We start from the raw sequence: 25,209 nt of genomic DNA on the forward strand, positions 1-25,209 counted from the left end.
TGAAAAGGAAAAACTATGGAGACAGAAGATCAGTGGTTGCCAGGGGTTAGGAGTGTGGAGGGATGAATAAGTGGAGCACAGAGGATTTGGGTGGAAGGAAAATACTCTATGATATAATAACGATGGCTACATGTCATTATACATTTGTCCAAACCCATAGAATATACAACATTAGGAGTGAACTATAATATACACCATGAACTTGAGTTGATAATGATGTGTCAAAATAGGTTTGTCAGTTATAACAAATGTAGCATCCTCATGGGGGAGGTTGATATGGGGGTTACACATGGGGGCCATATGTGGAAAATCTCTGTACCTTCCCCCCAATTTTCTGTGAACCTAAAACTGTTCTAAAAGTCTCTCTTTTTGGGGCGCCTGGGTGGCTCAGTTGGTTAAGCGACTGCCTTCGGCTCAGGTCATGATCCTGGAGTCCTGGGATCGAGTCCCGCATCGGGCTCCCTGCTTGGCAGGGAGTCTGCTTCTCCCTCTGACCCTCCTCCCTCTCATGCTCTCTGTCTCTCATTCTCTCTGTCTCAAAATAAATAAATAAAATCTTTAAAAGTCTCTCTTTTTCTCTGTGTCCATTCATGTGTGTGTGTGTGTGTGTGTATAAATTCCAGAAACTCCAAAATGCCATTTAGTATTGGTTGATATAAAATAAGTACGTTTAACCTGAATTCACAGCCTTTGTTGTCTAATGTCAATACACACTGGAGACTTTTTTTTTTTTAAGATTTTATTTATTTATTCGACAGAGAGAGAGAGAGAGTGAGAACAGGAACACAAGCAGGGGGAGCGGGAGAAGGGAGAATCAGGCTTCCCACGGAGCAGGGAGCCCAATGCGGGGCTCGATCTCAGGACCCTGGGATCATGACCTGAGCCGAAGGCAGACGCTTAACACCTGAGCCACCCAGGTGCCCCAACACTGGACACTTTTCCCAAAGTATTGTAAAGTGTTCTGTTTGAACATTACATTTCTCTTATATTTCTGAAAATGCTTGTATTTTTCTTCTTGTTAAAAACAGATTCATTCCTTTTCAATATCACAACTTTATATTTTATTTGAAATAATTGGATTTAGTAATATGATTGTATTTCAAAAGCCCAGTGGGTAAAGAAAGTAGTTTTGCTCTTTATTTCATACAAAATACAGACAATAAATCATATATTTGGGGAAAAAAATAAGAGACAGTTTTGCCTAACATATTTGTTATCTGATTAGTGTGGCATCTAATGGCCAATTTAAGGTTGTTTTTTTAAATTTTTCCTGTTCCAGCGGTGCCTGGGTGGCTCAGTTGGTTAAGTGTCTGCCTTCAGCTCAGGTCATGATCCCAGGGTCCCGGGATCGAGTCCCAAGTTGGTTTCCCAGTTCAGCGGGGAGCCTGCTTCTCCCTCTGCCTCTTCCCTCTGTTTGTGCTCTCTCTCTCTCGGTCTCAAATAAATGAATAAAATTTTTCCTGTTCCAGTTCGTTAAAAGGCTTCTCCCTTCCTTTCTAGCCATAGATGAAATCATCTACAGACATAGCTTTGGAGATGTTGCGGGTTCAGTTCCAGATTACTGCATTAAAACATAACTGTAATGCAAGTCAAATGAATCTTTTGGTTTCCCAGTGCATATATGTTTACACTATACAGCAGTCTACTAAGTGTGTAATAGCATTATGTTTTTAAAAAAAGTACATGCTTAGGGCTCCTGGGTGGCTCAGTCATTAAGCATCTGCCTTCGGCTCAGGTCATGATCCCAGGGTCCTGGGATCCAGCCCCGCATCGGGCTACCTGCTCGGCAGGAAGCCTGCTTCTCCCTCTCCCATTCCCCCTGCTTGTGTTCCCTCTTTTGCTATCTCTGTCTGTCAAATAAATAAAATCTTTAAATAAATAAATAAATAATTTTTTAAAGTACATGCTTAAAAAATACTTTATTGCAAAAAAAAAAGCTCATTATCTGAGCTTTTAGCAAGTGGCAATCTTTTTGCTGGGAGAGTCTTGCCTCGATGTTGATGGCTGCTGACTGATCAGGGTGGTGGTTGCTCAAGGTTGGGGTGACTAGGGCAATTTCTTATAATGAGACAACAATGAAGTTTGCTGTCTCAATTGATGCATCCTTTCATGAATGATTTCTCTGTAGCATGATAGTAGAACTTCTTTCAAAATTGGAGTCAGTGCTCTCAAACCTGCTGCTGCTTTATCATCTAAGTTTATGTAATACTCTCAGTCCTTTGTTGTCATTTGAACAATGTTCACAGCATCTGCACCAGAAGATTCCATCTCAAGAGACCACTTTCTTTGCTCATCCATAAGAAGGAACTCCTCATCCTTTGTTTTATCATGAGATTGCAGCAGTTCAGTCCCATTTTCAGGCTCCACTTCTAGTTCTCCTGCTATTTCCACCACATCAGCACTTACTTCCCCCACTGAGTAAGTCATCCATGAGTGCTGGAATCAACTTCTTCCAAACTCCTGTTAATGGTGATATTTTGACTTCTTCCCATGAATCCTAAATGTTCTTAATGGCATCTAGAATGGTGAATCCTTTCCTGAAGGTTTTTAGTTACTTTGCCCAGATCCATCAGAGAAATCACTAGCTATGGCAGCTAAAGCCTTACAAAAATGTATTTCTTAAATAGTAAAACTGGAAAGTTAAAATTATTCCTTGATCCATGGGCTGTAGAATGGGCATTGTGTTAGCAGGCATGAAAACAGCCTGAATCTCATTGTACATCTTTTTCACAGCTCTTGGATGACCAGGTGCATTGTCAATAAGCAATAATATTTTGAAAGAAATCTTTTTTCTGAGCAGGAAGTCTCAACAGTGGGCTTAAAATATTCAGTAAACCATGTTGCAAACAGATGTGCTGTCATCCAGGCATCATTGTTCCATTTATAGAGCACAGGCACATTAGCTTTAACATAATTCTTAAGGGCCTTAGGATTTTCCAAATGGTAAATGATCATTGGCTTCATAGTCACTAGCTGCACTAGCTCCTAACAAGAGTCTCCCTGTCCTTGAAGCTTGAAAGCCAAGCATTGATTTCTCTCCAGCTATGAAAGTCCTAGATGGCATCTTCTTCTAGCATAAGGCTGTTTTGCCTACATTGAAAATCTGTTACTTAGTGCAGCCACCTTCATTTGTTATCTTAGCTCGATCTTCTGCATCACTTGCTGCAGCTTCTACATCAGCACTTGCTGCTTCCCCTTGCACTTTGATGTTATGGAGATGGCTTCTTCCCTTGAACCTCTGCTGGCTTCAAACTTTTCTTCTGCAGCTTCCTCGTCTCTCTCAGCCTTCATAGAATTGAAGAGAATTAGGGCTTAGCTCTGTATTTTACTTCGGCTTAAGGGAATGTTGTGGCTGGTTTGATCTTCTATCCAGACCACTCAAACCTTCTCTGTTTCAGTGATAGGGCTGTTTTGCTTCCTTATCATTTGTGTTCACTGTAGTAGCACTTTTAATTTCCTTCAAGAACTTCTTTGCATTTACAGTTTGGCTAACTGATGCAAGAAGCCTAGCATTTGGCCTAACTCAGCTTTCAAAATGCCTTCCTCACTAAACTTAATCATTTCTAAAAGTATTTGATATAAGGTGATAGACATGCCACTCTTCTTTCACTTGGACACTTAGAGGCCATTGTAGGAGGGAGAGGGAGAGAGATGGGGGAACATTTGATTGATGGAGCAGCCAGAATGTACACAGCATTTATCAATTAAGTTTGCAGTTTTGTATGGACACAGTTCTTGGTGCCTGAAAACAATTACAACAGTAACATCAAAGATCACAGACTACCATAACAAATATAATAATAACGAACAAGTTTGAAATATTGCAAGAATTACCAAAATGTGACACAGAGACATGAGGTAAGCATATGCTGTTGGAAAAAATGGTGCTGATAGACTTGCTTGATGCAGGGTTGCCACTAACCTTCAATCTGTAAAAAACAAAAACAAAAACAAAACAAAACAAAAAAACCCTGTGTATCTGCAAACTGCAATAAAGCCAAGCAAAGGGGGAATGCCAGAGTATGTATGTATGATTGTATGTTCTGATCTGTCTTTGGCATGGAGAAAGCAGTGTTGTGAGTCAAGCTCTAAATCTGTTTAAGATGTTTATTCCACTACCAGCCTAGAGATGAACAGAATCACCCATTTTAGGCACACTGCCTTCCATCCCCTACCCTCCCTTTCCCAGATGAAATCTATTTTTAGTATTTTTATCAATTTGAGTACTTTATAAGGCAGAGCATGTATATATGATTTCTGGGGTTATGTATTATCACATAGAAAGAAGTGGGGAAATGCCCCACCTTATGCTTGGCAATGGCTCCTCCACAGCTGGCCGATTTAATAACGTTCAGATTAAAAGGAGATAAGGAAAGAAGAAAAAAACATTCTGTTGTTTACTCAGCAGGTCTCTTAGTCTCCTGAGAGCTACAGATTTGTTACAGGATGGTAGGGTAGTTCTTAAAAATGTTTTTAAAAGTAGTAGTCTTGGGGCACATGGTGGCTCAGTCAGTTAAGAGTCTGACTCTTGGTTTCAGCTCAGGTCATGGTCTCAGGGTTGTGAGATCAAGCCCCACATTGGGCCTCCGAACTCAGCGTGGAGATTGCTTGAGATTCTCTTCCTCTCCTTTCCCTTCTGCTCCTCCCCCACTTGCATGCACTCTCTCTTTCTCAAATAAATAAAATCTTAAAAAAAAAAGTAGTAGTAGTAATTATTCAATTAGAAATGGTAACAAATTAGAAGATATCTAAGAGTATGCTGTTTCCCATCCCTCCACACCCCAGTGTCATACCCTAGAGAAAACTCTAACGTTAATTTTCTATTTTTAGTTCTCTGGTTTCTGCTCTAATTTTAGACAAAATGCTTTTTTTCTCTCTCCCAATTTATTCGCTTGTTCATCCATTGACCCCCCCAATTTGAATAATGTTTTCACTCATTTGTACTATAACTCTCTGCCCTTTCCTAATTAGATATTATTTTAAATTTTCGATTGATGACTTTTTAGACTGAAATCATCCTAAATCTGTCCTCTACATCCTCATTTGACAGGATCTCTTCAAGATCCATTTTATGGGCGCCTGGGTGGCTCAGTTGGTTAAGCGACTGCCTTCAGCTCAGGTCATGATCCTGGAGTCCCTGGATCGAGCCCCGCATCGGGCTCCCTGCTTGGCAGGGAGCCTGCTTCTCCCTCTGACCCTCCCCCCTCTCATGTGCTCTCTGTCTCTCTCATTCTGTCTCAAATAAATAAATAAAATCTTTAAAAAAAAAAAAGATCCATTTTATAACATAAGAATACGAGTACTCTTACCCGTTCTCTACTTTTTATCCTCCCTTCCATATCATACCTTATGTCAGCAACAGCTTCTACTTTTACATTGTCAGGATTACTAACATTTACGTTCTGTTTTGCAAAATCATAATTGACCACAGGATGACTCAAAACATTGAAAACCAACACAAAGCACTTGCTTTATAGGACTGTGTAAATATTGTTCAGTGGTGGTCTAAATAGTAGGTTAGATTTCAAGAAGAGTGTTTCTAGCATCAAAGTCAATTAGAATAGCTTTTCTTATGCTGTATGTATTACTTAAATTCATGCCATATTTTAGTTGGTTTTATATTTGGATCATGGTTCACTTGTATATTTAAAAATTATTTTCCTGGAGTTTCTAATTGCCATTTTTCTTTCATTGCATGATTTACTTCTATCATATTATATCTCCTCCCCCTTACATATATACACATGTGCCTTTAAGTTTTACCTGTAATCATACTGAATTTTCCCTTTTCTGGAAACCTTTCTCTTAGAGTCTTTATTCTTCCTATTCCAGTCTGGACTGATTATCTTTTAGGCATACTTCAGTACAATTATCCTGGGATTTCCATATATTTTCTTCCCTGAGATCGACCATCTTTTGGACCCTATGCCTTCCTTTTTTAATTTACTTTCTTATTTTGCTTGAGTACATTCCTAACTTTTTAAGAAGAAATGCGTAAGTAAATAAAATTATCTGAGATCTTGTGTGTCTGAATAGGTAGGTATTTATTTTGCCATCACAGAGATTGATACTATGGATGGGTATAGAATTCTAGATTGAACTCTTCATCTAGCGTCCCTTGTTGCTGATGAGAAATCTGATACAAGTCTAATCCTCATTCCTTTAGAGATGGCTTGTTTTTTTTTTCTTTTTGAAACCCTTTAAGATTTTCTCTTTATTGTTGATGTTTTGAAATGTCACAAGCATGTATCTAGAGATAGATTCTTCTTGTCAGTCAATGGCCCTTTTAATCTAAAGACTTTTTTTTTTTTTCCAGTTTTAGAGAACTTTCAAGTTTCTTTAATAAATTCTTCCCTTTATTTTTCTCTCCTTTTTTGGACTATTTTCTCTTTTTATTAGACCTCTTTTACTGTGATCTTAGGCTTCATATTTTTGCTCTAAGTGTCTCTTATCTTTGCTCTCCTGTTTTTGGCCTCTGACTTTTTCCTCTGCTCATGGGAAATTTTCTTGATTTGATTTTTAGTGCTTCTATTGAACTTTATGCTTAGCAGTCATATGTTAATCCCTAAGAGTTTTTATTTTCTTGTTCTCTGTTTGTTCCTGTTTCATAACATCCTTTTCTGGTTTTATGGCTGCAAAACACTTGAATCTCTCCAATTACATCAACTAGAGTTTTTGTTGTTTGGTTTGACTCATTTTGTTTTGTTTTGTTTAGGTTCTCTCTGTTTCTTGTTTTATTTTGTTCCTCTGTGGTCAGTTTTACAGTTTATTTATTTTGGTCATTCTCTTTAATGCTGCAGGTTCTCTTCACATACAACAGATCCTTGGTTTTCTGGGCATACTTAAAGAGAAAAGCTAGGGTAGATGGTGCAGTTTTTCACAGAGCTCTTTTCCAGCCATGTTTCTCTCCTAGGTGGGAATTATATAAAGAAACTTTTGGTGGAGGAGGACTGGGACTCAGTTTAGAGTCACTGATGGGAAGCTAGTTTTCAAGCTACAGGCTCCAAGTCTCAGAATAATTTTATTCAGTTTTTTTGTAACATGCTACATACTTCTCTTTTTCAGGCTATGTGTCACATACCTGCCTATGGGAGGGCCACCTGGTACATCTGCCCACCTATAAATCTTGAATTAATTCACCTTTGGTAGCCTTGCTTCTCAGTCATACCTTCTGACTCTGGGACCAGAACCCTCTTCCTTTGCAGTTTTTTACATCATTTTCAAGACTCTGACTTCTCTGCCCATTTCACTGATCAGCTTGCCTCATCTGCTTCCTAGATATTTATTAAAATCTTTCATCTGTTGGTGACCACCAACATCCCCAATCCTATGCCTCACCTTCTCTGCTTCCTTTTCTGTTATGGCTGTGCCTTCATTATACTTTTATATATTTATTTCAGTGGAATCTCAGGAGTAATGGAGGACAAACAAATTTCTGCACTCTTGAATCTCTCCAAGTTGGTTTTAGAAAATCTACCAAGGGGCGCCTGGGTTGTTCAGTTGGTTGAGCATCCGACTCTTGATTTCAACTCAGATCATGATCTCAGGGTCGTGGGATTGAGCCCTGAGTCGGGCTCCTCACTCAGTGCAATGCCTGCTTGGGATTTTTTCTCTCCCTCTTCCTCTGCCTCTCCCCCTGCTCATGTGCATGCTCTCTAAATAAATAAATAGATTAAATAAATAAATAAGCAAGCTACCAATTTGGTTTCCATTCTGAGCTCTAGCAAATTCTAGATTGGTTTCTACTGTATGGTTTTCTGCTTATTTAGTATCTCCTCAGATAGACCAAAAATACAAGAGTACAGTTATGACTGTACATTCTGTTTCATTTATTTATTCTATAGAGCCAGAGATTCAACTGTAAGGAATTTTAAAATTTCAAATGTGAGTCCTGGGGTTTAAAGTATAAACCCTTCTCTCTAACTTTACTCTTGACTTTTATCCTTCTGTTTCTTTATCTCTGTTTGCCTTGGTCTCTATTTCTTGCCTAATCAAAACATTCACAACCTTTTATTACAGTATATTGTTATAATTGTTCTATTTTATTAGTTGTTAATTCTTACTATGTCTAAGTTATAAATTAAACTTTATCATAGGTGTGTATGTATAGGTAAAAGCAGTATATATAGGGGTTGACCCAGTCACAGTCTAAGGCATCTATTTGGGGTTCTTGGAACATATCTCTTGTGGATAAGGGGGCACTGCTGTATTTGACATAATTCCCAATAGTTCTTATTGAATGTTCATATGATTTCAGATCTCTTGAAACCATTTTTTTATAAGAAGTTAGAAAAAAGAATCTGATAATTTGTTTAAAGGCTTTGTACGGATGTGTTTAACTTAGTCTGACCCTATGGTGTGTGGCCTTGTAATTAGAAAGCCAGTTAAATGGTAGTTTCCCTGAGGGACCAGATGCTTAGACTTAACAGGTGAGAAAGAAATGTAGTTTTTGTAAGAAGGCCCCTTTAGGGAATTGCCATAGAGCTCTGAACTGTAATAAAATAAAAGTTTGCATTAAAATGGAAAGAACTTTATATTTCAAATTCCCGACCTTTAATAAAAAAATGAGAACCTAGGCTTACTGACGGTGGAATCAGAGCCTTATATATGTGGACAACTCCAAGTAAATAACCCTCAGCTGCTCCTTAGTATGTCTTGACCAAATGGTATAGTCAGTATAGGTACTGAGATCCTCAGACCAACTCACCTTCACCCAGCTCCATGGTGGGAGAAATGAGGTCTTTCTCAGCCACTGGCTGGGTAGTTAATACCATATAAGTTGTAATACTTTGTTGTTCATATGTCAGAAAATAGGAGATCTAAACCAGAGGAAATATGCTAGAAGAATTTCACAGCCTTTCTAACATGCTGAAATGAGTATGAATGGGAGACCCGTCACTTTATCTAAGGGTTGCAGCTGTTTTGTGTCTTTGACTTCTGGTTATATTTGTGCAGCAGCTCTCATTGATGGAGTCTACTCTTGGCTTTGCCTGGTCATTTTTCTTCAGTGATGTACAGTTTTGCACATAAGCATTTTTCTAATGAATCAAGGGTTTTCTTCCTATTTTTTTGCAAGATAAACTTGGAAGGATTAGAATTTTTAGGGTGAAATGTCAGACTAAAAATTTCTTTTTATGATGTATTCTGCTCATTTTCCCCCTGGTTTTAGGAGCTGGAAATCCAAAGTGCACAATTGCAATTGTTTTGGGAAGAACTAAAAATGCCACTGCAACCAGGTAATAAAATAATTGTGATTGAGAAATCTATTTGGGAATAAGAATTGCTCTTTCTTTCTACCCACATAATTTACTTACAATGCACCATTTGGTCGGGGTGCCTGGGTGGCTCAGTCAGTTAAGTGTCCAACTGTTGGTTTCCACTCAGGTCATGATCTCAGGGTTGTGAGACTGAGCCCTGTGTCGGGCTCTGCACTGAGCATGGAGCCTGCTTAAGATTTTCTCTCCCTCTGCCTCTCCCACCCCTCTGTCTCTTCTTCCCTGTCTAAAAAGATTTTTTTTTTTAATGCACCATTTGGACTTACAAGTCATAATAATATAAAATGTGAGATTAATGTCACATTTGTGTTTCACAGTTATTTCACTATAAGATTATATTTAGGAAACATTTTAGGAAGTGTTGCTGTATGTTCTTCACTGTGGAATTTCCTATATTAAAAAGTGTTGCTGAATCCTCAAAGCTATTTGGATCAGATTATAAAACATAAAAATTTTCGGACTGTCTATAAGTAATTAAGTGATTAGATATATAGATCAAAGGCCATATAGTCTTGCAACATTTGATATTGTGTATCAGTTCCCAGTTTCCATTGCTGAGCAATGAGAAGCCTCAGCCAAATAACTTTATTTCAAATCATTGTTACTGTCCAGATCACAGCCTGCATCCAGCTCTGCTTGATGTATGTCTTTTACACAATTCCCATTCCAGACATCATTGCTTACATGATTACATACTAACAACAAAAAAATGACAATTGCAACTCTACCCAGCATCTGTTTTATTTTTCCACTTAGCACACTTTTCCTAACATCTGTTTTTCTTTAACCAGATACAAACAACACAGCATGGTTCTTGTTCCTATCAACACACCTGGAGTAGAAATAATAAGACCTTTGTCAGTTTTTGGCTACATGGGTAAGTACTCAACCAACATGAGCGTGCATTAGCAAGCAGGACGACTGGAATATGCAGTAAGGCTGAAGGGAACAGATAACGTTATAATGTAGAAGATGTGTTCTTAGAAATCCTTTGGTGCTGACAACTGTCTTAGTATAAATGCCAGTGGAACTCAGAGCAAATAAAGAGAAGTGATGCAGCACTGGACCTCATTTTGTTTACTTTTGGGAAAGGGTAGATTGTATTCAAGGAACAGTGACTAAGACTGCTGCGTCTGTCATCCAGGAGAATGGATTAATGAAATAGACTTAGAAAAATAGTAATCCACAATAAAATTCACTTTTCTTTTTTTTTTTTTTGTAAGAGAGAAAGAATGGGGGTAGGGGACAGAGGGGGAGAAAGAGAATCTTAAATAGGCTCCACGCCCAGGGCGTAGCCCAACGAGGGGCTTGATCTCACGACCCTAAGATCATGACCCAAGCCAAAATCAAGAGATGGACGCTTAACCGACTGAGCCACCCAGGCACCCCAATAAAATTCATTTTTGTCTTTAAGTTTAGCTTTCTTAACCAATCAAACTACAAAAGCTATTACTAAGAAATGAGTTTTGACTGATTTGAATGCAAAACTTTTCCTTCCTTCTGTCCTTTGGGTGGAATTTCTTTTTTTTTTTTTTTAAAGATTTTATTTATTTATTTGAGAGAGAGGATGAGAGGAGAGAGAGAGCACATGAGATGGGGGAGGGTCAGAGGGAGAAGCAGACTCCCCGCCGAGCAGGGAGCCCGATATGGGACTCGATCCCGGGACTCCAGGATCATGACCTGAGCCAAAGGCAGTCGCTTAACCAGCTGAGCCACCCAGGTGCCCCTTGGGTGGAATTTCTAAAAAGCAAGGATACTTTTGTTTCCTGCCACCCACCTCAGGCTCTTGTTCATTGTTCCCTTGCTGCTCAGGTCATTCACTCAGCAAGTATTTATTGAGGGCTGACCAGTGTTCTAGGTGCTTAGAATACATTAGTGAACACAATAGGCTAGGATCTCTTCCCTCACCAAGCTTACATGCTAGGGGAAGGAGACAGTAGCAATAACTATTATAGCAAGTATATTATATATTATATTATAATTAATTATTATATTAATAATTATATTAATTATTATAGTATCAGTATATTATAGCAAGTCAGCAGGTAAATGCTTTGGAAAAGTTTATTGAACCTGATCCACGTAATCTTCTGTGGTGACTCTGGCTTTCTCTTTATTGTTGAATATGGCTAATAAAAATGTTCAAGTAGCAGATGTAAGACTTGGAGTTTTTATAGAACATTTGACATCACCTTCCATAGGATGCAGCTATAGAATACACCCACAGATTAAGTGTAGTTTGCAGGATAGTGAGGAAAAGCTCACTAGAGCAAATTGTGCAGTGGGATTTGTTAGGTTGCAGAGCAATGGCCTGAAGACCCCCAAAATGGATTTATAATTTAAGTTGCCTGGAAATCACCTCCATTGCAGAACCTGTGTTTGAATTTTCTGTGAGACAAATTCACCAGCATCCTCTCCAACTCCCATGCCCAAGGCCAAAAGAAACAGTTGTGGAGAAGGTTGATTATTAATGTCTATTCTGACAGGAAAAGGGTGTGGAGTTAGCATGAGATTATCTCTAGAACTTGATGGGGAGTGGGTCGGGAGCACGAGGAGGGGTAGGCGGTGTGATGTAAAGACAAAAGTGTTCCCAGTCTCCATGAAATGCCAGCATTTCCAAGAGATAAACACGTAGTGAACAAGCCTGGACTGGGAGCAAACATACCTCAAGGTCCAGTCTCTGGTTTGTCTTGAATGCTCAGCCTGCTCTGTCCCTTCCAGGAGGCTCTTTGCATCTTCAGGCATTGATTTACACAATGATAAAATAAGAAACTTGAATTACATTACTCACTTGCAATTTTTGAACTGTTGGAACCTTTTTTCCCCCAAGCAAAATTTTCTATGGAAGCCCATATATTAAAAATCTCAAAGAAGAAGCAATAATAAAATAATAATAAGATAATCTGATTGGATCTGTGAAGTCACCTTCCATTTTAGTAACTCTACAACTTCAGAAAATGAATTTGAAACTCTAGATCAAATGATTTCTAAAATCTCTTCTAAGTGGAACCATTGAAGAGTTTTCTGGGCTATGGGATCCTAGGGGTTCAGAACTCAGGGTTTGCCTAGGAATATCCAACATATGAGGCTTTTAAGTCCTACTTCCGAGTAATTTCTTTGAGTAATTATTAATTATATATGAGTATTTTTTTTAAAGATTTTATTTATTTATTTGAGACAGAGAGAATGAGAGACAGAGAGCATGAGAGGGAGGAGGGTCAGAGGGAGAAGCAGACTCCCTGCCGAGCAGGGAGCCCAATGCGGGACTCGATCCAGGGACTCCAGGATCATGACCTGAGCCGAAGGCAGTCGCTTAACCAACTGAGCCACCCAGGCGCCCTATATGAGTATTTTTTTGATCAACTCATTTTGCTCTTTAAAATTATATTTTCTATTTTATAGATAATTTCCATGGAGGACATTTTGAGATCCATTTTAATCAAGTACGAGTTCCTGTCACCAATTTAATACTAGGTGAGATAAGTTAGAAAAATGATTCTCCAGTACTGTGTACTAAAATATTTTCAGGTCTAAATCTGGAAAAGATAGGAAATGTATCTTGATTTAGATATTTTTCCCTCTTACCCCATTTGTAAGGGAACATTTTTTCATGGTGGGTTTTCTTACATGGAATAATATTTTATTTAAGTGTTTGATGTGGTTTTATATATGACATCAATTGAATACACAACTAAATCCAAAAAATGTACAAGAGCAACATACTTTTTCCTAAAACGTGACTTTAGGCCTCTACTTGTTTTAAGAAAGCCTCAATGTACTTTCTGAATTCAAGTTTTATATATAAACACATTAGAAGCTTAAATAACTTGGCATACTGAATGCCTGGAATGACTTCATCCTTTTGCTTATTGGAATCCTACCCAACCTTCAGAGAACATCTCGAGTGGCACTTCTTTCAGAAAGGTTTTGTGTTCTTCACCGCATCCACTCAACAAGCCCCTGCTGCCTGCCAGGCCCTCAGGATACAATCTGTCTCTCCTTTGCCTTTCTTTGTTCTCCTCCATATCCCTTATCTCTAGCATCCTTGTCCCCACTTCTGGATTCTGAACTCCCAGTGTAGGGACTATGTCTTATCTACCTTTGTAACCACTGCAGCACTTACAAAATATATGCACAGTTGGTACTCAAGAAACAGTTCTTAAATTGGATTAAAATGTTTAACAGTGATGGTTTAAAAAACATAGAAATCAGAAGTTCCATAAATAATGAACGTTATTATAGAGCTTTTTTCCTACCGGAATGCCATTCTCATTGAGGGGGCAGCTCATCATTTTTCAAGATTTGTGTAAATAACAAAGTGTGGGCTGTGGCCACTTTCATGTTCTCCTTTCTTTCTTACAGGTGAAGGTAGGGGATTTGAAATTGCCCAAGGCCGCCTTGGACCCGGCAGAATTCATCACTGTATGAGAACAGTAGGAGTGGCAGAGCGCGCTTTGCAGATAATGTGTGAACGGGCAACACAAAGGGTGGCCTTTAAGAAGAAACTGTTTTCACACGTAAGGATGATTACTTATTTGAATTTATTATAGCCTGATGCACTCACTGACCTTGAAACAAAACAGCATCACTTGATCATAGGGAGTTCTCCTCTACATAAGTAAGATGCTTTTTTCCCACAAAGTATATTTGTCTGTACTTAAATGTAGTTTGATGAGAAATCTTTAACTTTGTAAGCTTAATTCCTAATGTGCTTCAACACAGCACCAAGAGTATGGACAATTCCTTCAACTTTCTCAGACTCGTGTTCTCTAGAGAACCCAGTACATTAGCACTCTGTGGATATGAGAGGGCTGGCATAAGGAAGAAGGATTTGCCTTGTTCTTTGGCTTTCTTTTTTTTTTTTTTTTTTTTTTAAGATTTTATTTATTTATTCATGAGAGACAGAGAGGCAGAGGGAGAAGCAGGCTCCCGCGGAGCAGGGAGCCTGATGTGGGACTCGATCCCAGGACCCTGGGATCATGACCTGAGCCGAAGGCAGACGCTTAACCATCTGAGCCACCCAGGCGCCCTGTTCTTTGGCTTTCTGAAGGGAATTAGTAATACATGAGGAACTATAGGAAAATAACCTAAAACTCAGTGAAAGGAGAGAGATCTAAAAATGGAGTGGACTGCTTCTGTAGGAAGCGAGTTCCCTGTTACTGGAGAAATGCAAGTAGAAATGGGACCAATATTTGGTGGGCTGTTCATGATTTTTTGAATTCCCACCTATAAATTAAGTACTACGGAGTCTGTTGTTTACAAAGCACAATAAACAATATAGTTACATGTGGGCAATACAACCAAAATTAGAGAATATTTATCAAGAGGGAAAAGAAGTTGTAATTCTGACTTCCTTGGAAAACTTTGTAAGTGGGATATTCAAATCATCTCCCAAAAGCCCTTCTAACTTTTAAGAAGGCAAGAAAAATTGTTTTTAAATACTCAGTACTTAGGATTGCTAACATTTTAGTGTTAGGTCAAACTTGGGGTGATAAAATTGTATTTGTGTTTGCTGGACATGGATATTTTAGTACATTGGTCCCCTTGTAAAGTACCTTTGTGAGCATCTTTTAAAATTTCACAGTATATTTTTTACCTTAAATTCCTATAGGCTGTGTTTGCTTTCTGTGAAATATTATTCAGCGTATCTGTGATTTAGTTGTAACATTGTTCTTACAGAAAAATAAAGCCTGTTTTATGGCGCACACCTAGGAATAATTTGTGGGCAACCCCTTTAGTATATGGCGAGGGCAAGAAGTTCAGCTGTTGGATGGACACTATGGGAAGGAAGTAAGAAGGTGTGAACTTCTGGGACTGTGGATACAACTCCATGCTACTCTGAGTAGGAGCTAAAGAGTTGCTCGTGGCATTAGTTTCCCTTCCTACACTTTTCTCTTTTCAAGATTGCCACCAAACCCTGGAGCAAGATGCAGCGAGGACACGGAGAGGTTGATACACAGACATCTTGAACATATAAAAGCACTCTCCTTAAATTTCATGACAGATATTTTTTTTTTTTGAGTTTAAAATGTATGGTACGCTCTTGTTTTGTCATTTTTTTTTTTTTTATGTTATGTTAGTCACCATACAATACATCATTGGTTTTTGATGTGGTGATCCACGATCCATTGTTTTCATATAACACCCAGTGCTCCATGCAGTACGTGCCCTCCTTAATACCCATCACCGGGCTAACCAATCCCCCCTCCCCCCTCCCCTCTAAAACCTTGTTTGTTTCTCAGAGTCCATAGTCTCTCATGGTTCATCTCTCCCTTCAATTCCCCACCCCCATTTTTCCCTTCCTTCTCCTAATGTCCTCCATGTTATTCCTTATGTTCCACAAATAAGTGAAACCATATGATAATTGACTTTCTCTGCTTGACTTATTTCACTTAGCATAATCTCCTCCAGTCCCATCCATGTTGATGTAAAAGTTGGGTATTCATCTTTTCTGATGGCTGAGTAATATTCCATTGTATATATGGACCACATCTTCTTTATCCATTCATCTGTTGAAGGGCATCTCGGCTCTTTCCACAGTTCGGCTATTGCAGACATTGCCGCTATGAACATTGGGGTGCATATGGCTCTTCTTTTCACTACATCTGTGTCTTTGGGGTAAATACCCAGGAGTGCAATTTCTGCATCATAGGGTAGCTCTATTTTTAATTTTTTTTTTTTAAAGATTTTATTTATTTATTTGAGACAGAGAGAATGAGAGAGAGAGAGCACATGAGAGGGGGGAGGATCAGAGGGAGAAGCAGGCTCCCCGCCGAGCAGGGAGCCCGATGCGGGACTCGATCCAGGGACTCCAGGATCATGACCTGAGCCGAAGGCAGTCGCTTAACCAACTGAGCCACCCAGGCGCCCTATTTTTAAATTTTTGAGGCACCTCCACACTGTTTTCCAAAGTGGCTGTACCAACTTGCATTCCCACCAACAGTGTAAGAGGGTTCCCCTTTCTCCACAACCTCTCCAACGTCTGTTGTTTCTTTCCCTGTCCATTTTTGCCATTCTAACTGGTGTAAGGTGGTATCTCAGTGTGGTTTTGATTTGGATTTCCCTGATGGCTAATGATGATGAACATTTTTTCATGTCTCTGTTAGCCATTTGTATGTCTTCTTCAGAGAAGTGTCTGTTCATCTCTTCTGCCCACTTTTTGACTTGATTATTTGCTTTTTGGGTGTTGAGTTTGAGAAGTTCTTTATAGATCTTGGATACCAGCCCTTTATCTGTAGTGTCATTTGCAAATATCTTCTCCCATTCTGTGGGTTGCCTCTTTGTTTTGTTGACTGTTTCCTTTGCTGTGCAGAAGCTTTTTATCTTGATGAAGTCCCAAAAGTTCATTTTTGCTTTTGTTTCGCTAGCTTTTGGAGATGTATCTTGAAAGAAGTTGCTGTGGGCGATGTCAAAGAGGTTACTGCCTATGTTCTCCTCTAGGGTTTTGATGGATTCCTGTCTCACATTGAGGTCTTTCATCCACTTTGAGTTTATCTTTGTGAATGGTGTTAGAGAATGGTCGAGTTTCATTCTTCTGCATGTGGCTGTCCAATTTTCCCAGCACCATTTATTGAAGAGACTGTCTTTTTTCCATTGCATGTTTTTTCCTGCTTTGTCAAAGATTATTTGACCATAGAGTTGAGGGTCCATATCTGGGCTCTCTATTCTGTTCCATTGGTCTATATGTCTGTTTTTGTGCCAGTACCATGCTGTCTTGGTGATCACAGCTTTGTAATATAGCTTGAAATTGGGCAACGTGATGCCCCCAGCTTTGTTTTTCTTTTTCAACATTTCCTTGGCGATTCAGGGTCTTTTCTGATTCCATACAAATTTTAGGATTATTTGTTCCAGCACTTTGAAAAATGTCATTGGAATTTTGATCGGGATGGCATTGAAGGTATGGATTGCTCTGGGTAGCGTAGACATTTTAACAATGTTTATTCTTCTGATCTATGAGCATGGAATATTTTTCCATCTTTTTGTGTCTTCTTCAATTTCTTTCATGAGTGTTTTGTAGTTCCTAGAGTATAGATTCTTTACCTCTTTGGTTAAGTTTACTCCAAGGTATCGTATGGTTTTTGGTGCTATTGTAAATGGAATCGTTTCTCTAATTTCTCTTTCTACAGTTGCGTTGTTAGTGTATAAGAAAGCAACTGATTTCTGTGCATTGATTTTGTATCCTGCCACATTACTGAATTGCTGGATGAGTTCTAGTAATTTGGGGGTGGAGTCTTTTGGGTTTTCCACATAAAGTATCACGTCATCTGCAAAAAGAGAGTTTGACTTCTTCTTTGCCAATTTGAATACCTTTTATTTCTTTTTGTTGTCTGATTGCATGACAGATATTTTTAACACTGTACTAGAGGGAAATTTCCCACCTGCTTTTTGTAAGTTAATGTATCAAGCAGAACAAGCCTGAGCTTTTCAAAAATATGCCTCCCTTCACTGGAAACTTCTTGCATTTGGCACAAAGAAAATGATCTGGCAGAAGCAAAGGAGATGTTGAGGCATGTCATAAACAAAAATCTGAGCCAGATTTTTTTTTTTTTCAGTTTGTGTAAGTAACATTCCATTTCCCTGAATTTGGAGACTCTTTCCAGCTGCCTTCTAAATTATTCCAGGCACTAAAGCAAAAAGTTCTGTATCAAAATAATGTCTGTATCAAAATAAATATGGCAACTCCTTAGAGCACTCAGTTTCTGCCTACTGAATGCTCTTCAGCAAATCTAGGGTTGGTAGAGACCCAACGGAGAACACTTTCCTTTATTCAAAAGCTAAGAAATAAATGTATTTGTGATCTGTTCATGAAGTTATAATCACCTAGCTTTACAGTCATCAAAAAGATATTTACTGCTGGGGCTTGTTTGGAGTTGTTACCTTGTTTCAACCTCCAGAGTCATCTAATAGACTCAACTGTAATTTGAGCCACAAATGTAATTTAAAATTTTCTAGTAACTGTACATTAAAAAAAAAGGCTTTAAATAATAATAAAAAAAATTCTAGTAGCTACATTTTTTAAAAATAAAAGAAATGATGAAATCGATTTTTATAATCTATTTTATTTAACCCAGTATATCCAAAATGTTATCATTTCAACATGAAATCAATATAAAAAGATTAAGGTATTCTTCATTCTTTTTTAAAAACTACTGATTTTTCTAAATTGGGTGTATATTTCACACTTATGAAACATCTCAATTCAGACGAGGCATATTTCAAATGCTCAGTAGCCACATGTGGTTATTAGCAGCTATCATATTGAATGTCACTGTTATAGGGAAACTGATCAAATATCCACTCTTTAAGAAAGGTACTAGAGCAAATATAACCAAGCATAAAAATGACTGTGGAAGGTTAATGTGGCTCAAATAATAGCACTGTAATTGGCTGCTGGTCAAACTTAACAAATACTGTTCTCCACGTAAACAGCAGTTCTGTGACTAGGAATGGGAACAACAACAACAACAAACCCTTTATGGCCAACCAGAAGCATCTGTCATTGTTTCCTGAGTTTCACTGCTGAATCCTGAAGTTTGGTTGCTTGTGGGATTTATGATAAGGTTTGGTCTCTATATTCTCCACTTACCTCCCCACTTCTCTTCCAAGTTCTGACCAATAGAGAAAACTCACTAAGACAATTAAGAAGCAAGTACCAATTTTTTAAATTAAAAATTTTATTTTGAAATCATTGTAGATTCACATGCAGATGTAAAAAGTAATACAGAGAGATTCCTTATACCCTTTCCTAAGTTTCTCCCAATGGTAACATCTTGCCAAACTACAGTACAACATCAGAACCAGGATATTGTCACTGATATATTCAAGGTATAGAACATTTTCATTGCCACAAGGATCCCTCATCTTGTCCTTTAATGGCAACACCCCCTTCCTCATTCTCATCACCTCCTTATTAACCCCTGGCAATCTTTAATCTGTTCTTCATTTTTGAATTTTATCATCTCAAGAATTGAATCATACAATATATAAACTTTTGGGGTTGGTGTTTTGCACTCAGTGTAATTCTTTGGAGATTCATCCAGGTTATGTGTATCAGTAGTTGGTTCCTTTTTTATTACTGGGTAGTATTCCTTGGTATGGATTATCACAGTTTAACTGTTTACCTGATGAGGGATATCTGGGTTGTTTCCTGTCTGCAAATAGAGATCCTATAAATATTCACATACAGGTTTTTGTGTGAACATGTCTTTATTTCTGTGGGATTAATGCCCAAGAATGCTGGTCATATGGGAGTAGCCTGTTCAGTTTTTAAAGAAATCACCAAACTCTTTTCCAGAGTAGCTAAACTGTTTTTCATTTTCACCAGCTGTGTATGAATGATTCACTTTCTCCACATCCCCACCAGCATATGGTGTTGTCACTGTTTGGTTTTTTTTTTTTTTTTTTTTTTTTTTAAAGATTTTATTTATTTATTTGACAGAGAGATAGCGAGAGCAGGAACACAAGCGGGGGAGTGGGAGAGGGAGAAGCAGGCTTCCCGCCAAGCAGGGAGCCCGATGCGGGACTCGATCCCAGGACCCTGGGATCATGACCTGAGCCGAAGGCAGACGCTTAACGACTGAGCCACCCAGGCGCCCTGGTTTTTTTGTTTTTGTTTTTGTTTTTTTTTAAGCCATCCAATAGATTTATAGTGATATCTCATTGTGGTTTTAATTTATATTTTCCTAATGGCTAGTCATGTTGAACATCTTTTCATGTGCTTATTTGCCGTCTTATATCCTTTGGTTCACATCTTATGCCCATGTTCTACCCGAATTTTGCGTGTGTGTGTTATTTTTTAACTGTTGAGTTTGGAAAGTTCTTCATATATTCTAGATAATGTCCTTTGCCAGTGTTGACTTGCAAATATTTTCTCCCTCTCTGTAGCTTATCTTTTTATCTCCTTAACAGGGTCTTTCACAGACCAAAAGTGTTTCATCCTGAGGAGCTCTAATTTGTCAGTTTTCCTTTTATGGATTGTGTTTTTAGTCTCAAGTCTGGGAACACTTTGCCTAGCCCTAGAGCCTGAAGATTTTCTCCTATAATTTTTCTCTAAAAGTTTTACATTTGAATCTGCAATCTATTTTGAGTTAATTTTTGTATATTTCTTTGCCTATGGATGTTCACATGCTCCAACACCATTTGTTGAAAAGGCTATCCTTCCTTAACTGAATTGTTTTCACACCTTTCTCAAAAATCAGTCAGGCATATTTGTGTGGGTCTGTTTCCAGGTTCTCTGATCTGTCCTTTTATCTATGTCTTCCCCTCTGCCAATACCACACAGTCTTGATTACTGTAGTTATCAATCAGTCTTGAAATCAGGATGACTGATTCATCTCACTTTATTCTCTTTCAAAATTATTTCAGCTATTCTAGTTCCTTTGCCTTTCCATATAAATTTTAGGATAATCTTATCTTCAAAAAAAAATCCTCCTGGGATTTTGATAGGAATTGTGTTAAACCTATATATCAGTTTAGGAAGAACTGACATCTTTATTATGTTGTGTCATCTAATCTGTGAACACAGTATGTCTCTCCACTCATTTAGCTTTTCTTTGATTTCTGTTACTGTCTATGTGCAGCTTTTAGCATACAAATCCTATGTGTGTTTTGTTATATTTACACCTAAGTATTTTAGTTTTTGGAGTGATTATAAATGATATTGTGCATTTAATTTCAGTTTCCATGTGTTCATTACTAGTATATATAAATATATGTATAAGTATATATAATATATAACTATATATAAATATAATTGATTTTTGTATGTTTATCTTGTATTCAGCGACCCTCCTGAACTCACTTAGTTTTGTAGATCGGGTTTTTTTGTAGACCATGATGTTATCTGTAAATAAGAGAAAGTCTTATTTCTTCTTTTCAGATACATATATATTTTGTTTCCTTTTCTTGCCTCATTGCACTAGCTAAAACCTCCAGCACTATATTGAATAAGAAAGAGGAGAGTGAATTATCCTTACTTGTTCTCAGTCTTAGAGGAACATTAAATATAATGTTAGCTGTAGGTTTTTTAGATATTCTTTGTCGAGTTTCCCTCTATAATTAGTTTTCTGAGAAGTTTTATCTTTTATCATGAATGAATTGAATTTTGTCAAATAATTTTTCTGCATTGATTTATACAACCATGCGATTTTTCTTCTTTAGCCTTGTTAATATGGTAGAGTACATTGATTGATTTTCAAATACTGAACCAGCTTTGCATCCTTGAAATAAACCCTACTTTGTCATGGTGTGTAATTCTTTTTTATATTTTGCTGAGTTCTACTTGCTAATGTTTTGTTAAGGATTTTTGCATGTGGATTCATGAAGGATGTTTGTCAGTAGTTTTTGTTTTTGTTTTTTGTACTGTCTTTATCTGCTTTTGATATTAGGATAGTATTGTCTTTACAAAAGGATGTGGGAAGTATTCCCATATCTTTTACTTTTTGAGAGAGATTGTCTAGAATGGTATTAATTACTCTTTAAACATTTAGTAGAATCTCTAATGAAACTATTTAGGCCTGGAGATTTGGGGCTGGAGGGGTAGTTTTTTTTGTTTTGTTTTGTTTTAAGATTTTATTTATTCATTTGACAGAGGTAGATACAGTGAAAGTGGGAACACAAGCAGGGGGAGTGGGAGAGGGAGAAGCAGTCTTCCCACAGAGCGAGGAACCCGATGCAGGGCTCGATCCCAGGACCCTGGGACCATGACCTGAACCAAAGGCAGACGCTTAACAATTGAGCCACCCAGGCGCCCCGGGGTAGTTTTTTAAAGATTAATTTCCTTAATAGTTACAGGGCTATTCAACTTATCTATTTTATATTGGTTAAGTTGTGGTTGTATCTTTTGCGGAAGTGGTCCATTTTATCTAAGCTGTCACATTTATTGTTTAGAGATGTTCACAATAATCTTCTGTTACTCTATTGATGTCTGCAGGGTCTTTAGTGATATATCCCGTTTCATTCTTGACATTAGTAATTTGTGCCTACTTTTTCCTTTGTTAGTCTTGCTAGAGGTCTGTTGCTTTTACCGATCTTTTCAAAGAATATAAAATATATTAACTATTAATTTACAAAACAATAAAATATAATTGTTATATTAGGGCTTAATATTAACAAGATATTTGTTTCATTGATTTTTCTCTTTTTTTGATTTTATTGATTTCTGCTCTTTATTATATACTCCCTTTTGCTTTCTTTGTATTTATTTCGGTTCTTGAAATGGTAGCATGGATTACTGATTTGAGACTTTTCCTCTTTTCTAATGTGTGTTTTTTAGTGCTATAAATTTCCCTCTCAGTACTGCTTTACCTGTGTCCCACAAATTGTGATATATTGTGTTTTCATGTTAATTCAGCTCAGTGTATTTTTCAATTTCCTTTGAGATTCTTCTTTGACACATGAATTATTTAAGAGGTGTGTTACTTAGTTTCCAAGTGTTTGGAGATTTTCCTGTTACTCTGTTCTTAATTTCTAGTTTGATCCCATTGTGGTTACAGAAGAAACTGTATTATTTCATTTCTTACAAATTTGTTGAGATTTGTTTTATGGCTCAGGATATGGTTTATCCTACTATATGTTTGAGGACACTTGAAAAAAATGTGTATTCTGTTGTTGGGTGGAATGTTCTATAAATGTCTATTAGATCCTGTTGCTTGATGGTGGTGTTGAATTCCTCTATATTCTTGCTGATTTTCTGTCTAGTTGTTCTATCAGTAGTTGGGAGAGGGATATTGAAGTCTCCAGCTAGAATTGTGGATTTGTTTACTGCTCCTTTCATTTCTATCAGTTCTTGTTATACATATTCAGCAGTTCCATTGTTTGATACATACACACTTAGGATTGCTACTTCTTGATGGATTTACCCTTTTATCATTGTATAATGACCCTCTCTGTCTTTGGTAATTTTCTTTGTTCAGATGTCTGCTTCATCTGAGAGTAATATAGCTAGTCCTGCTTTCATTTGATTATGTTTGCATATTACATATTTTTTTATATTACATATTTTTTATTTATTTTGTTTTGTTTTCAACTTGCTTATAACATATTTGAAGTGAATTTCTTCTAGTTGGCACTTAGGTGTGTCATGTTTTTTAATCCACTCTATCAGTCTTTGTAATAATTCATGTTATGGCTTAAGTGTGCCATTTAATTTTTTGTTTTGTGTTCTCTGTTTTTCATTTGTTTTCTTTTTCCTGCATTCCTTTAGATTAATTTAACATTTTTAGAATTCCATTTTGATTCATCTACAGTGTTTCTGAGTGTACCTTTTTGTATAGCTCTTTTAGTGGTTGGTCTAGGTATGACATTATAGAAATATATACATATTTGTATAAGTGCATATATTTTATCAGTCTACTGGTGTCCTCATTTTACCAGTTTGAGTGAAGTATAGAAACTTTACCTCCCTTAATTTAAATCCCTTTAACCTTCATTTATAATTGTCTTAAATATTTCTTCCACATAAATTTAGAATGACATCACAGTGTTACAGTTTTTGCTTTAACTGTTAAACAGTTAAATTTGCTTCAAGAAGCAAAGAAAAACCAATTGTATTTAGCTATATATTTTCATACTATGTTCATTCTTTCTTCCTGATTTCCTAAGGTTCCTTTTTTATCTTTTCTGTTTAGGGAAATTCCTTTAGCCATTCTTTAAGAATCTATAGGTAACAAATTTTTTGTTTTTCTTTATTTGAGAACATCTTGATTTCTCCTTCATTCCTGATGTATATCTTCATTGGGTATATGATTCTGTGCTGACATTTCTTTTAGTACTTGAAATATATCATAGCACTCTCTTCTTTCCCACATACACATTTCCCCTCTAGGTGAGGTGTCATTCTTCTGGCTGCATTTACAGTTGTGTCATTTTTTAGAAGTTTAATTGTGATGTGTCTTGTCATGAATTTCTTCAGTTTATCCTGCTCTGCATTCACTCAGCCTCTTAAGTCTGTAGGTTTTATCTCTTGCCACATTTGGGAAGTTTTCACCACTATTTCTTTGAGTATTTTTTCAGTCTTTCCCTCTTTCTCTACTTCTTGGACTCTGATGACATGAATGTGAGATTTTTTGTTTTAGTTCACAGGTCCCTAAGATGGTATTCTTTCAAAAATATTTTTCAGTCTATTTTCTCTGTGGTTCAGATTTGACAATTTCTCTTGTCCTATCTTTCAGTTCACCGATTTGTTCCTCTGTCCCTACTATTCTGCTGTTGAGTCCATCCACTGAGCTTTTTGTTTAAATTATTACATTTTTCAGGGGTGCCTGGGTGGCTCAGTCAGTTAAGCATCTGCCTTCAGCTCAGGTCCCAGGGTCCTGGGATCCAGCCCTAGGTCTGGCTCCCTGCTCAGCAAGGGGTCTGCTTCTCCCTCTGCCCCTCCCCCACCTCCCCGGCTCACTGTCTCGCGCTCTCTAAAATAAATCTTTAAAAAAATTATTTCAGGGCACCTGCGTGGCTCAGTTGTTGGGTGTCTGCCTTCGGCCCAGGTCATGATCCCAGAGTCCTGGGATCGAGTCCCGTGTCGGGCTCCCTGCTCTGCAGGAAGCCTGCTTCTCCCTCTCCCACTCCCCCTGCTTGTGTTCCCTCTCTCACTGCCTCTTTCTCTGTCAAATAAATAAATAAAAATCTTTAAAAAAAACTATTTCATTTTTCAGCTTAAAATATCTAATTGGTTTTTCTTTATATCTTCTACTTCTTTGCTGAGATTTCAGTTTTCTTTGATGAGGCTACCTTGCAGAGGGTTTTTATCACGAACAGATGTGTACTTTGTCAAATGCTTTTTCTGCATCTATGGAAATGATCAGACAGTTTTTATCTTTTCTCATTGATGTGATGTATCACATTGATTGTTTTGCAAATATTGAATCACCCTTGCATCCTGGGAATAAATCCCACTTGATTATGGTGAATGATTTTTTAAATGTACTGTTGGGTTCTG

The 25,209-nt window shown here is 37.5% G+C and overlaps 1 protein-coding gene across 5 annotated transcripts in view; it reads left to right on the forward strand.

The window, feature by feature from the left end:
- Positions 1 to 25,209, forward strand: part of ACAD11 (acyl-CoA dehydrogenase family member 11) — a 100,996-nt gene that overhangs the window by 65,547 nt on the left and 10,240 nt on the right. For 4 of the 5 annotated variants that reach the window (XM_045903777.3, XM_054504416.2, XM_054504415.2 and 1 more), the window contains 4 exons: positions 9,170 to 9,236; positions 10,067 to 10,152; positions 12,678 to 12,749; positions 13,638 to 13,792. In XM_045903777.3, coding sequence (XP_045759733.1) covers positions 9,170 to 9,236; positions 10,067 to 10,152; positions 12,678 to 12,749; positions 13,638 to 13,792 — 380 coding nt within the window. The remainder of the gene's footprint in view (positions 1 to 9,169; positions 9,237 to 10,066; positions 10,153 to 12,677; positions 12,750 to 13,637; positions 13,793 to 25,209) is intronic. The other variant, XM_054504414.2, reaches the window with a different exon arrangement.

Source organism: Mirounga angustirostris, unplaced genomic scaffold, assembly GCF_029215605.1.
Source record: "Mirounga angustirostris isolate CCGP_5_RB_7025 unplaced genomic scaffold, mMirAng1.0.hap1 SCAF_1, whole genome shotgun sequence".
NCBI lineage: Eukaryota > Metazoa > Chordata > Mammalia > Carnivora > Phocidae > Mirounga > Mirounga angustirostris.